The 13,012-nt window shown below is 39.6% G+C and overlaps 1 protein-coding gene across 1 annotated transcript in view; it reads right to left on the reverse strand.

Annotated features, from left to right (window-relative positions):
• AGBL1 (AGBL carboxypeptidase 1) overlaps nt 1-13,012 on the reverse strand; it is a 224,748-nt gene that overhangs the window by 112,192 nt on the left and 99,544 nt on the right. The window contains exons 17-18 of the mRNA XM_069026089.1: nt 12,539-12,670; nt 8,427-8,603 (exon numbers count right to left, since the gene is read on the reverse strand). Of these exons, the coding sequence (XP_068882190.1) occupies nt 8,427-8,603; nt 12,539-12,670 (309 nt within the window). The remainder of the gene's footprint in view (nt 1-8,426; nt 8,604-12,538; nt 12,671-13,012) is intronic.

The following is a 13,012-nucleotide window of genomic DNA, read 5'->3' on the forward strand; positions in this document are numbered from 1 at the left end:
TGATGTGCAATGATATTTGGGCATTTAAAGGGGCACCATTGAAAGGCTGCAGTTAGTTTTCATTAGGAATTTTGCTTTTCTATTCCTTATCCATCCCAAGAGGTTTTTTTTTAGAAGACTGAGATCCCATGGACATCCAAGGTCATGCCATTCAGGATTTCTTAGTGGACTTCAAATAAAACAGTAACACTTCATCCAGAAAAATTATGTGTGTGTGTGTGTGTGTTACTGCAGCTTTCTTATTTGCCACTATATTTAAAATAGAAAATGAAAAATAATCTTTAAACATCGAGTTTGCTTTACTTTTATACTTTTTCTGTTTGCTCTAATAATTTGTACTGTGAATGTAGTTAAGGCTCTAACATCTGAAGTCAAACCAGGTCCCCAGCTATGCCCATAAACTGAATAAATACAATTCAGAGATTAGCCTGGCCATAAATTGCAAGGCATTTTCAGCTGCCTGGCACTACAAAAGACTGTTTGACTTCAGAGCATGACAGCACTGATTTTAATACTGGGAGAGCTTGTTCCTCCTTGCAGCACATGGACAAACCTACCCCCTCAATCACAAGGTGACAGCACCTGTTGTTTTTCTGTTTCCACACAAGCAGACTGGTTTTGTTCATTTTCAAATGGGGACACAATAGCAGTCACTTGTCAGCAGGCTGAAAATATGGAGGTGAGCCATTGATTCATGTCTTGTTCCCTCACAAAATGCACTTTCTTCTCCATGCAACCCCAAGAGCAATAGTAAACAGCTGTTTTGCTTCAAGCACCTAGGCTGCCTGGATTGATAATGTCAAAAAACCTGAGATTCTTCCATGTAGTCCTGCTCTCTCAAATTCTGGAAGATGGATGTGACAGGACACTTGCATTTCTGATTCTATGCAGTCTTGTTGCTCATCCACTTTGTAGAGAAACAGTTTGATAGCCTCTGTAAGTACCTATCACCTCCTTTCTGGAGTACAGCTTTGGAATAGGGGAAGACTGGCCTGCAACCAAGTATCTGGGGAAGTGCAAAAGCAGATGAAGGAGGAAAAAAGTCCCATAAACAAACTAGAAACATCCGTTGTTTACAACACACTGGGGAAAAATAGAAATTTAAAGGAAGATCAGCATTCAAGACAAGCATTATTCAAGATGATGCCTGTTTTCCACTCCCCAGCCCAAGGAGTTTGCTATGTCCCTGTGTTTAACAAAAAGCCAACAACCAGCTAGGACACATCACTAACATCATAAGAAAGTGAAGAGATTTTCAGGGTTTCTTCAAACAAGCTCTCCAAGGGTGAGTCCCAAGCAGAAGGGGTAAACAGCAGAGTTAATACAATGACAGTGGAAAAGGGTGGACCAAAACAGAGGTACATGAGAGCTCTGCTTTTCTATTCTATGTGTCAGCCACGTGCCCTGAATCTCAACAGGACTGGATACCCCCCAGCTTTGCAGAGTCAAATCTATTATAATCTCACCTCTGTTGTCATATTTTATTGTGCTGTAATTTAATCATATGGCATGGGACGTCTTCTCAAGGTCATAGCAAGTCAGGGATACAGCTGGCTCAACATCTCAGGAGAAAGAATTAAGATGTGAAAAATTAATTCAGTATCTTCATTCATGATCCAGTTAGCACCAGTGACCATCTTGTGTCATACACACAAAAAGAAATTAATTCCAGCATATCATTCCTTGGGTACTCATCAATAATGAGAAGGAATAAATACTGTTCCCTGGTGCCCTGCTAATTCTTGCATTGGGTTTTAGGGCTTCCTGGGTGCTTTGGGGACAGGGAGGCTAAAGAAAGCTCTGTGCTGTTCTTCTCCTGCATCTTTCTCCCCTGTTTTGAGTAAGTGTGAGTTCAAACACAACAGAACACTCCTCCACCATCCAACACTCAGATTTTGCAGCCCAGGAACAGCAAAGCAGATGGCCTGGGCAACAGCTGAAACCCACTGCAGCAGGTGCTGGGAAGGACTTTTCCAAAATATCTTTCAAGGCAGCATCCATGGGACACCTCACCAGATGGACCAGTACGGACAGCCACCCCTGTTCTGACTTCTTGAAAGAGTTAATGAGTCATTCAGACACGGTGGGAAAACATTTGTTTGTGTGTACAGCAGCAAACTCTGCCTGTTGGCCTGAGGGCCCACAGCTTTTCCAGAGTCATTCACAAAACACCAACATTTGGCAAAAGTGGAAGGAAGAGCTGAGTGTTCCCAGCAAAAACTCTAATGTAGTCACACTAATGACAGAAAATGGGTTTTAACTTTATATAGGGTTAGAAATCCCCAAACCAGTTCCCCTGCCAAAAAAAAAAAAAAAAAAAAAAAAAAAAAAAAAAAAAAAAAAAAAAAAAAAAAGCCTTCCTCAGATGTGATAAGAAAAATAACCCTACCCAATGACTGAACTTTTCCAAAACAGCAAGGTTAAACTGACTCTGGAATGGATCAGGAAATGAGAAAACAGAGTATGGAGACCAGCATCACCTTCCTGCAGACTTTACAGACTAATTTAAATGCATATAAATAGCCCTTCCATATGGCAACATTGAGCACCTTCAACAAAACTTAGCAGATAGCAAAAACATCCATAGCTTTTGGGAACAGAGATGGTATTTACATCCCATTTGCTTTTGGTCACACCTGCCTTAATACAACTGTCTTATTCCCCATCAAGAAGGATGAAGTCTGCTGGGGTGGTCCTAAAGACAAACTCTGGTGTTTGTGTAGATATAAGGCCCAAAGAATCCCCACAATGTTCTGTAATTTGCTTTTCCAAACAGAGAGCCAAAATCAACACACCTTCAGACAGATCTGAGCACAGTTAAGCATGTGATTTCTTAGTTAGCATCCTGTCAAATAATAAAACAAACAAACCAATAAAAAACACTTAACAAGAGGAAATACTCCTGCAGTTAATATGAGAGTTTCATATAAGAACTTCATGTAAGAACCTCGAAGATTTATGTACAAGAAAGACAAACACCCACCCTCTCCTGATTTGTTTGCTCAGAAACCCCTTCTCTCTTCTTCCCCCACTTCCTAAATGCCATTAGTCCCTACAAAGCTCTGTGAAATGAGGCCCACAATCCTAAAAGGTACAATTAGAATCTCTTACAAAATGAATCACCAATCAATTGGTGCAAGGGGTGGGTTGAAATAACAGAGGGAGGGAAATAAAGCAAATATGATGCAAACTTTTGCCTTGGGTAACAACTTAAGGAAAGGGAAAAAACAACACCCTTAATTTGAACCATCAGTCCTTAGATTAATATTAGATAACTATTTTTTTCTATACTTTTCTTGCTATTACAGCTGCTTCCAATTTGAGCCACTTTGGACCAGAAGTGGAAGCAGACTTATCAGAAAGAAAAATCATTCTTTCTCATTCTCAGCATCTGCTTTAGAATGAGATCTCTAGAGCACCGAGGGTCAGCTAAAAACCACACACTTTAGAGGTTTGGTTTTTTTTAAAAAAAAGAAGCTTTTGAATGCTTTTGAGACTTACTCATACTCAGGAAAAGTATAAGCTCTGGAGCACAAAAGAAATCAGAAATGGCAAAAAGTCTGTCAGACTTGCAAAGATGATGTAATCATTTTCCAGAAATGTACACCAAAAAGCATAGAGTATATCCTATTTCTTTACCTTTTCTGCCTACAACTACTTATCAAACATGCTCCATGGCAAGAATATTGCTGAAATCATTTTTGTTGGTGGCTGAATAGTGGCAAGAGGCCAAATTAAAATTATTTGCAAGTTTCTGCACCAGACTTCCAATTACAAGAACAATATACACCTTACTGGAGAACAGAAGCAGCATCATGTGACCTGCAAACGCCATCAAAACAGCTCAATTTCTGACTATTAACTGTAATAGACTGCTTATGAATAAAACATACATAAAAAAATCCCTCAAAGAAATTTGGTAAGTAATCTTCAAAAGTAAGGAAGATAAAGAAAATATTTAATTGTGTACTGATAATTATGAAAAGATACTGCTGCAATTCAATGGTCAATCATACACAGGGAACAATTTGGCTCATCTGGACAGAAAGAGATCAAACCAGAGAAGGCCTCTTCTGAAGGATGAGAAAGAGGGAAGGTTTTCTTCTTGGCAGATTGCTTTAGTTCAGCCACTGTTCCATGGTAAATCATTGATTCATCACTCTTCTTAAATATGTCAGCCCATGCAGGTCAGGCTAAAGGGGATGGGCAATATTAGATCTTCTAATTAGACTGACTCTCACCACTTCTGTTCAGCAAAGATTTTTTGAATTAATATTGAGAGTGGCTTATGAACTGTATGACCATGCTGCTCGGTGCTGAGGTCTCCAATTCCAGTGTCTCTGCAAAGGGATGTCTTTTTCCTCTAACCACGTCCAATGAAAAAATTTGAAGTATTCAATTCCTCTGATTTAGAAGAATTAAAATGGACAGGAAAAAACCCTCTTATTTCTTAGCCCTCCCAAAAGCTTTCTTCAAAGAGGGATCCATACCAGCAGTAAAATCTCCTTCACAGGATACTGTCAAAATACCTGCAATAATTTTAAAACTCATTTTTGTTACTCCTTGTTGTTTATAATCCGTTTGAAGCAAAGAACTAAAATCTATTTCCATTACTACTCCATCTCCTCCATCAGGCACACCATGCCAAGGAAACTGCTTTTCCAACATAAGACACACACAGAGCCTGGAGCTCAATTTTTTTAGATTAGCTGTATTACCAAGACATATGGTTTGGAACTCAGGTGCAGACACTGGCACTAAAGGTATTAACTTGGAGCATGATGGATGCAGTAATGAATGGACCAGCACAGTGGAATATGCTATAGAAGGGTCTTAATTAGCAGGTGAGATAACGAGGAATCAAGAAGAATGGTGAAAGAGTGTGACATGACAGAACAACAATTGTCCCAGGGTCCTGGCTGTACCTGTGCTCAGAACTCCTCACAGCACAGCCTTGCATTCAGTCTTTTCAGAACCAAGGATGAGAAGGGAGTTCTGTATCCCACAAAAGGGAGGCAGCAATTGAAATCAAGGTAAGCTGGAAAAACTCCAATGAGGGACCAATGCAGACAGTCATCACTTGAGCAAAGAAATGATAAGGGGTTTATTATTTTATTAATAATATTTTCTGGTTTGACCACAGAGTTGTAAACTGGCAGAAGCAAGAGGCAAAAGTCCCTGTGGAATTTTGTTGCTTTGTTTTTAGCAACTTTCAAATGGAGATAAGGCTCCTCTAATACTGATTTGGGCAATCCAGACAAGCTGAAAAAGAGTTTGGATATTTTACCACCCTCTTTTCTTGTTCCTAGGTTGAACAAAACCTTAAATGACATCAATAGTTTCTTTAGTTTTATGTTTCACTTCCTTAAGGGTAGTTGGCTTATTGCATTTCCATTGATCACACAGACAGGGAGATTCGTCAGACAAACCATCTCTTTTCTCCTTTCATTTTCACCCTCCTCTCCATGTGAAATCAAATGATTTTTAAAAGAAGCTGGGGTCACTATTTTTTCTCATTTACATATCAATAGTACCAAATTCCTGCCTTATCTTTCTGTCACTAAAGTATTTTAAAATTTCAGTGCAAGAGAGGGGACACACATTTGAGGGGAAAGCTCTCAGAGCTTTTCTATCAGGAAAACTAAATTCTGGTTTACCTCAGCCCTCACTCGACCTGTGGTGAGATGGGATACACTTAACAGCTTTGTGCCATTAATATTTTAACCTCTTGTTGCCTCTATAAAGCTTCCTTGTTCTTCCTAAATCCTTTGCACAACCCCCATCAGATACCTCTGTGCAGCTCCAAGTGCTGTACCTGTGCTCACAGCCAGCAAAGCAGCTGCTTCAATGGATTCCTTTCATCACTTGAAAGCTGGAAAAAAGCTAAAGACCAGGTCTGCTGCTCTCTAATAGAAGCCTGACCACTGATTCACTGAATGATGCTGGACTTGGGGGCCTCTACTGCATTTAATGAGAGGTTTTAAATCCTAGCTTCTGTTTGTATTGTACTTCAAGGTGTAAAAGTAACAAAAACATAAGGGTGTTCTTGTCCAGGGGAAATTCTGGATATATTCCTACAGAGAGATCAGTCATATGCAATTAAAAAACTGACTCAATGATCCACAGTTAAACAAATCTTCTAAACCAAATATCAGAAAGCTCTGAGTATATGATGTTGACATCTCCTGCCTCAGCATTAGAGTCATTCTATTGCTTAGACACATATCCAGCTTCAGGGTCCAAGAGTGAAGAACTCAGGTGGAAGCCACTAGGAAAATCAAGACCTCTTATGTGATTAATTTCAAGTTTACAAGAATGATTTCAGGGCTCCAAGATACTGATGAAGTAGCTTTGGCATGATAGATGGAAGCTGGGGATTAAATAGTATTTTTATGCAGCAAAATCTTAGTTCAGTCTGTCTATTCCACACTCTTAATAATCCACTTGTAAGAGCAAGTAAATAGGAACAACTCTAAAGACCACTAAAAAGAAGAGGAAATAGCTTATAAGAACCCATTTTCTGGAAGAGATACTGTACATATTTATATGCAGGTCCAGTATAATCAACATAAGAAATTATATTCCGATACTAATAAGTTGGGTACTTAGTGCACTGGGAAAAAAATAGTGGGAATACTCTAAATCCTGAAAAACAGAAGCTGCAAAAAGTGTTTTTATTATCCTTATGATAGAGAAATGGTGAAGAAATTCTTCCTAATGTGAATATCCATGTACCCCCCATTTTTGAGATAAATCATAACCCTAAAAAAAAAAACCCTCAAAAAAAACCAAACAAGGATATGTGACCTCATAAACATAATGCAACGATCCAACTAAGATTCAGCTTTTCAGGGCATTCAGAATGGTAATTTCAGAACTGCTTTACAGCTTTCAGACTTCCTTGAGAGCCATGGGAACACTGGATTCCCTCACCAGTCATGAGCCCTCATATGTCAATTGTTTCCTGTCCTTAGTGGCTGCTTGTGGCCCTGATCAGTGACAATAAAGAGGACAAAAAAGAACACAGTAAACAATTTTTTCATGCATTTTAAGATATTTCTCTTCCTACTATTTTAAGCATCTAATGACACAAATGAAGCAAGTTTGTTTAAAGACCCCAGAGATGCAGATGGAAAAGGAGTCATTAGATATTGACACAATCTGATGTGTCACTGGTTTTAGATCTTACTGTAGTTATCTAAGCAATCCGTGAAATCCTCCTCCACAAAGATCATTTGGAGTTTTGTCATTGATTTCAGTCAAAGTAGATTTTCCCCCACTGTCTAAAGAGATTCAAACCCACTGTCTTGACCTGTGGTGCCTATTAAAAAGCCATTAGCACTTCTCAGGAAAAGGGAGTGTTAGATATAATTGCCCTGGGCATTACACTCTCTTGATTTTAACTGTCTGCTGTTTTTTATTTCTGCCCTTCCTGTCCTGGAATTGATGTGTGTATAGGAAAGCATGGTTAAAACAGCAGCTGAATACTTCCTGCTACATGCTACAGAGAGGTAAAAGGATTAGTATAGAGCTTGCAAAGATAATAATTTGAATGTCTTATTAATTAATTGTTATTTGTAATAATGGCTCTTTCCTTAAGGGTCTTTCAGGATCCTTAACTGCTTATTAATGTTGTACAGATAAGGATTGCTCCCTAGTGGAAGAAATGAGGTGGAATGTAGAAGCCTTTCAAATGAAAGCAACAGGTTTGGAATAAGAAAAAGCAAAAAAGTCATCACTTGAATGAATGGAGAATTATGATCACTCAAATACAATTACCAGACTTTATCCCATATGCTTAAAAATTGCCAGAAAATCTCCCAGACTGACACCTGATGTATTTGGTACAAGTACAGCTGTTCCTACCAACCTCATTTGATGTAGAATTTGGGTCTGTCTAGATCACAGTCTCAGGCATAGCTTGAATTTATTGACATCTGTCAAAAGTAGCCTTAGATTGGCTACCTCTGCCTGTCAGGAGCAGGCAACTCTAAATGCAGGCTTTTCAATGCAGGCTCTTAAATTTAGCCAGGTGAATGCTCAGGCAGTGAGCCTGTACCAACAAGTATTCCAGTTAATTACCTTAGAATTAGGCTCAAAAATGTCCATATGACCTGCCAGAATTTTTATTACGAGACTGTGAAAGCCCTTGTAAGGATAAGTGCCCTATATCATCCCCAAAACATTCCTTTCTCCAGCTCAGTGCTTTTGGCTGCAGACTGGACTTTCCTTTTATTTCAATGCTGAATGAAACCTCAGAGAGGGACTGTGCTTTTCTGGCATGGAAGGTAAAATAATGAGATTCCCCTGAAAAGAAACTCTGACTACACGAGTCTGGAGAGAGCAGACAGTGGCCATCTTCACCATCCAAGCTCACGAGATGTGCACTAGGAGGGTGGAACAGGGTTTTTGAAAGGTTTACTCACTCTGTAGAGTCCGTGGCTGCAGCTGCAGTAGGTGCTTTCCATGGTGTAGCTCCTCAGCACCCCCATTTCCTTCCACACCACCACCCGGGCTGTTGACGCCCGGGACTTCTCCACCAGGAAGCTGCAGCTATTCATGACAAATGCAGGGGCCACTTTATCCAGGATTTTGGGAAGAGTCTATGAGAAAATGAATGGCACAGATGTGAACGTGTTGGCATCACACACACACACAGAGACCTGTGTTTTAATGTGTCCATAATCAAATGTATCCATAGGTAGTTACTGAGAGCTCCAACTAGTGCATTATGTCCACCCCACGTGAAACTCTCAGATTCTGACATTTGTTTCATTCCAAATACTAAAATGCAAACTTCCTAGTAGACTTGACATATATCATTCAAAATCAAACATTTGCACACCCAATAGTCTGGGACTGCTAAAGTCAGAGTTTTTGGTCTCAAGTTGCTTCAACCAACCTAGACCTTCCTGCTGAGCTGCCAAATCACAGCTCAGTACCTGACATCCCTATTCTCCCCTCTACAGTTCTATCTCCTCCCACCATAAATTCATGGTTTGACAAGGGATTGAGTTATGGGAGGAATTTTGTCTGAAGCTGGTACAGAGCAGAGAAAGGGGATGTGTTTTCTCAAAGAAGGTCACACATAATTATGTGAAAATAAAGCTCAGCATTTAACTAACTTGCATTGTGAAACAAACCAAAATATTCTCTTCCAAGTCTAAACAATGTATTTTATATAGTTCACTTAAAGAATCACAATAAAAAGTAATAATAAAACCAGCAAATATCACATCTTAGCCCTGAGTGATTTTCTTACTCTCAAAATTATATTTCTCTACAAAGTCTATAAACACGCCTGAAGTATCAAATATTCCATCAGTACAGAGGCAACAATTACTTAGTCATTACAGAGGGCTAAATGTGTTATTTTTACACTCTATAAAAACAGATAACAGCTACATAGAGCACACCTAGTGCTAATGAATAGACTGGACTGTTGGGTACAGTATATACACATACACCTGCACGTGGGTTATGTCTGTGTGTCTGAATTTCAGTGCTGCTACACCAACCACAACGTGCCATAGCACCATTTGATCCACCTAGGGGAGGCCAAGCAAAAGTAAAACATTCATTATTTGTTTTATGACAGCTTTCTTAAAACACCTGAACCAAATGGAATCCTACAGAAGGAGTTCCAACATATGGCTAGTGGCATTTACCCTTGAATTTCATTCAGTTTGGGTAGTGACAACCAACCAGCTAATTTCACTTTCCAGTAACCACCAGTTTCACCAGTTCTGAGGAATTGTAGTTCTGTTCTTTCAGGCTTTACTTCACATCACTCTATGTGAATATTTGGTTTGAAAGTGACTGAATAATGTCTTTTCCTTAAACACGCTCGATATGAGTGATACATATTTGGTCTAAATTATTTTGCAGTATCTCTTGTAAACTACTTAACCGTACATATCTTTCATTTATACATATTTCATTTTTCAGTATATTTTGGCTGCAGTCATCACTGGTCTCCTCCAGTTCCATAAAAGGTCCATTTTCCAGATGAAAAAAACTGAGGTAGAGAAAACTGGAACAAAGCAAAAAATTTCACTTTAAATCTGAGACCACCTCAAGCCTCACTCTTAAGCCAAGATCTCCAGTGTGTTACTGAGAACTGCAGCACTCTCTTTCCTGTGGACACACTGAACAGAGAAACCTTGAAAATTCACTTCTTGCCTTTGACAAAGCATCCAGCATTTCTGCACTGACTTCAGGCTGCCACTTGCTGCACGGAGATCACAACATTTTATAGTTTCATGCACAGCTTCCAGGTTCTCCTGAGTTTTGACTGAGCAGTAAGTAAAAAAAAAAGGCAGCAGAACCATACAGTTCAGGTGTTTATAAGCCACAGCACAACCATGAGACCTAGTTAAACTGTATGTGAACTCTATGTGCCCTTATCTGAACCCACACCCAAAATTTTGTAAACTTATCACATCAAATACAATAATCAGAACCCTAATCCAGTTTAGCTTTTTAAAGAAATTCAAATTACATGCATAATCAATCTTTTACTTTTAATTAAATAAAAATACTGGCAGATAACAGTAATGTCTCTGTACACAGGACTCATTTAGAAGCATTAGCGAACCCGAATTTAATATTCTTTTCATTTTACCAGCATTCACTGAATTTCACACTAATGGCTCTTTCTTCTCTATTGATTCTTCTCATTAATTATCTTTCAATAGTATCTTTTGCGTGCAAACACATCCCTTTAAAGGATGCTTTTATGATAGTGCAGCAGTGTGACTGTGTTCTGTGTCTCTCACACGTCTGGATTTATCGTGTGTGACAGCAAAGGAAGCTGCTCCACTCACACTGAACCCCATCCATAAACCTCCAATCCCATTCGAAAAGAATGGAATTTTATTTCTTTACTAATGTCCCTGCAGAGATTGCTGTCAAAGGGGCCTGGAATGTTTATCAAAAGGTTGGGATTACAATGCCAACACTGTGCAAGGCACCCAAGGCCACCAAATATTAAAGGCAAGGAGGACTCTGTACATTGCCAAGGGCTACAGCTGAATCTATAACGTATGAGGCAAAGGCTCTTCCAAAACCCATAATTTTCTTGAGGTATTTGGTTTCTGTTCCTGGGGAGGAAAATCAATCATGGAGGCCAGATTAATTGCCATTACCTGGAGGAGGCAGGAAAGAAACCTGTGCAAACAGTGCAAGGCAGCAGGTCTGAGGCAGGGCTGGGTATCTGCCAGTTTGCAATTGCAGATGTGTCCCACTACAGACCCAGTTTCCCCAGCCTAAACAGGGAGAGGGTGACCCATTGTCTGGACCTGCAGCAAGCACTCACCTCCCATTTAGTGCAAAAGAAAGGATTTGAGCAGTAAAAACCTTTCTTATGGGCCACTGCAGAGTGTTCTTGGACAGCCTTGGAGCCTTTCCTCATTGCAGATTCAGGTCAGGCTCCAAACACTGACAGTAACATTTGAATTCTGCCTGTGCAGCAGCGAGCCCTCCTCTGCCTTCACAAGCCCCTGGAATTCAAACACAGCCAAAGATGCCCTGGCTGTGAGAACCTTCCCTGCTTTCCTCAGGAATCAATGTTTGCCCAGGGACCCCTCACAGACGATGCTGGAGCACTCCAGTAAAGTTTCAGTGTGCAGCTCCATAAGATGAGCACGGAAAACACGACAGTGTCATGGAAGGATAACGAGTATTTATGCTGAAGTAGCAAAAATTCTACAGAGGCATAAACTGACAAAGACTTTTCAACCTCTTTCAGGTTTGAGTGATCCAAGCTCTAACTCTATAATCAGTTTAAGGCCACAATTAATGCTTTGTGAAATTAACGTTTTTTAAGACTAGAATTGGAGCTTATAAAATCTTTTTTTCCTGAAAAAGCTTGTTTAATAGGAAAATATAATTTAAACAGACACACAAAAAAAAGAGAGACGAAAAGGAAATCCAAAGAACAGTTAGATGAACAAGAAATTTCCATGAAGCAGAAATAAAATAGAATTTAGAATTTGTTCAAATTAAAAAAAAATTCCTAGGTATGACACCAAATGCTTGCTCTAGAGATAGCTTCACTATGTTACATTTGTTTGGCATCCACTCAATTATCTTGTGTTTTCAGTGGAACCAGGAGCATTTTGTGATGAAGAAATTCAGTTGAGCAGGACTGTGGAACACCATCATTTTCTCAGTTAACATTACATAATTCCCATTTATTTTTGTATAATGGGAAGGGTAGTGAGGACAAAATTGTATGTATATTTAGAAATTATACACCACACAAAAATATGTCCATCCTATTAGCTGGCAGCCAAATGTTATAGTGCATCATTTTACTAAAATGAAATAAATAGCAAATATACTGTCAGTAGATGGGTCCCTTATACCTGGTGCATGAGGATGTTACATGTGACTAAACTCTCTGGACCATTATTCCTCTGGAGCAAGGAAAGCTTGCACCCTATTGCCAAAATTTCTGAGGTGACCCTATCTTAAATATTTTGAGTATGTAAGCACATACAGACTGGTAATGAAGGAAGGAACCAAGTGGACCTACCCTGTAGCCAACATCTTCTGTGACAATTGCTGTGTCAACCATGCAGCCTGCTTGCCACAACGTCTCTTTAATGCTGCAGCCATAGAGAAACACATTCTTTTTCTGGGAGTGCCCATGGTAGTCACAGAACACCTACAGAGAGGAAGAAACGAGGCAAAATCTTGAACATTGGAAAGGTTTCTTGGTTCATCATAATAAGCACTATTAGACTATGGCAGGGAGGTGTCAATATTTTTGTTTCAGGTGTCTTCGCAGAAGCTTAGACTCTGGGCCATGCCTTTGACCTGTGTCAGACTTCATTAGTCACTTGTATCTTGGTTTATTTATTTGATCTGACATGATCTCAGGGGTCCAGAGTCAAGCCTAGTGCACTTCTGTCTGCAGCAGAAATAAACATGACACTTGTGCAAGAATCCATGGCAACTCAGGGACCTAAGGGTTCATGGGAACTCCTGATACCACAATGGAGCAATT

This window comes from Aphelocoma coerulescens, chromosome 10 (genome assembly GCF_041296385.1).
Source record: "Aphelocoma coerulescens isolate FSJ_1873_10779 chromosome 10, UR_Acoe_1.0, whole genome shotgun sequence".
NCBI classification, from domain to species: Eukaryota; Metazoa; Chordata; class Aves; order Passeriformes; family Corvidae; genus Aphelocoma; species Aphelocoma coerulescens.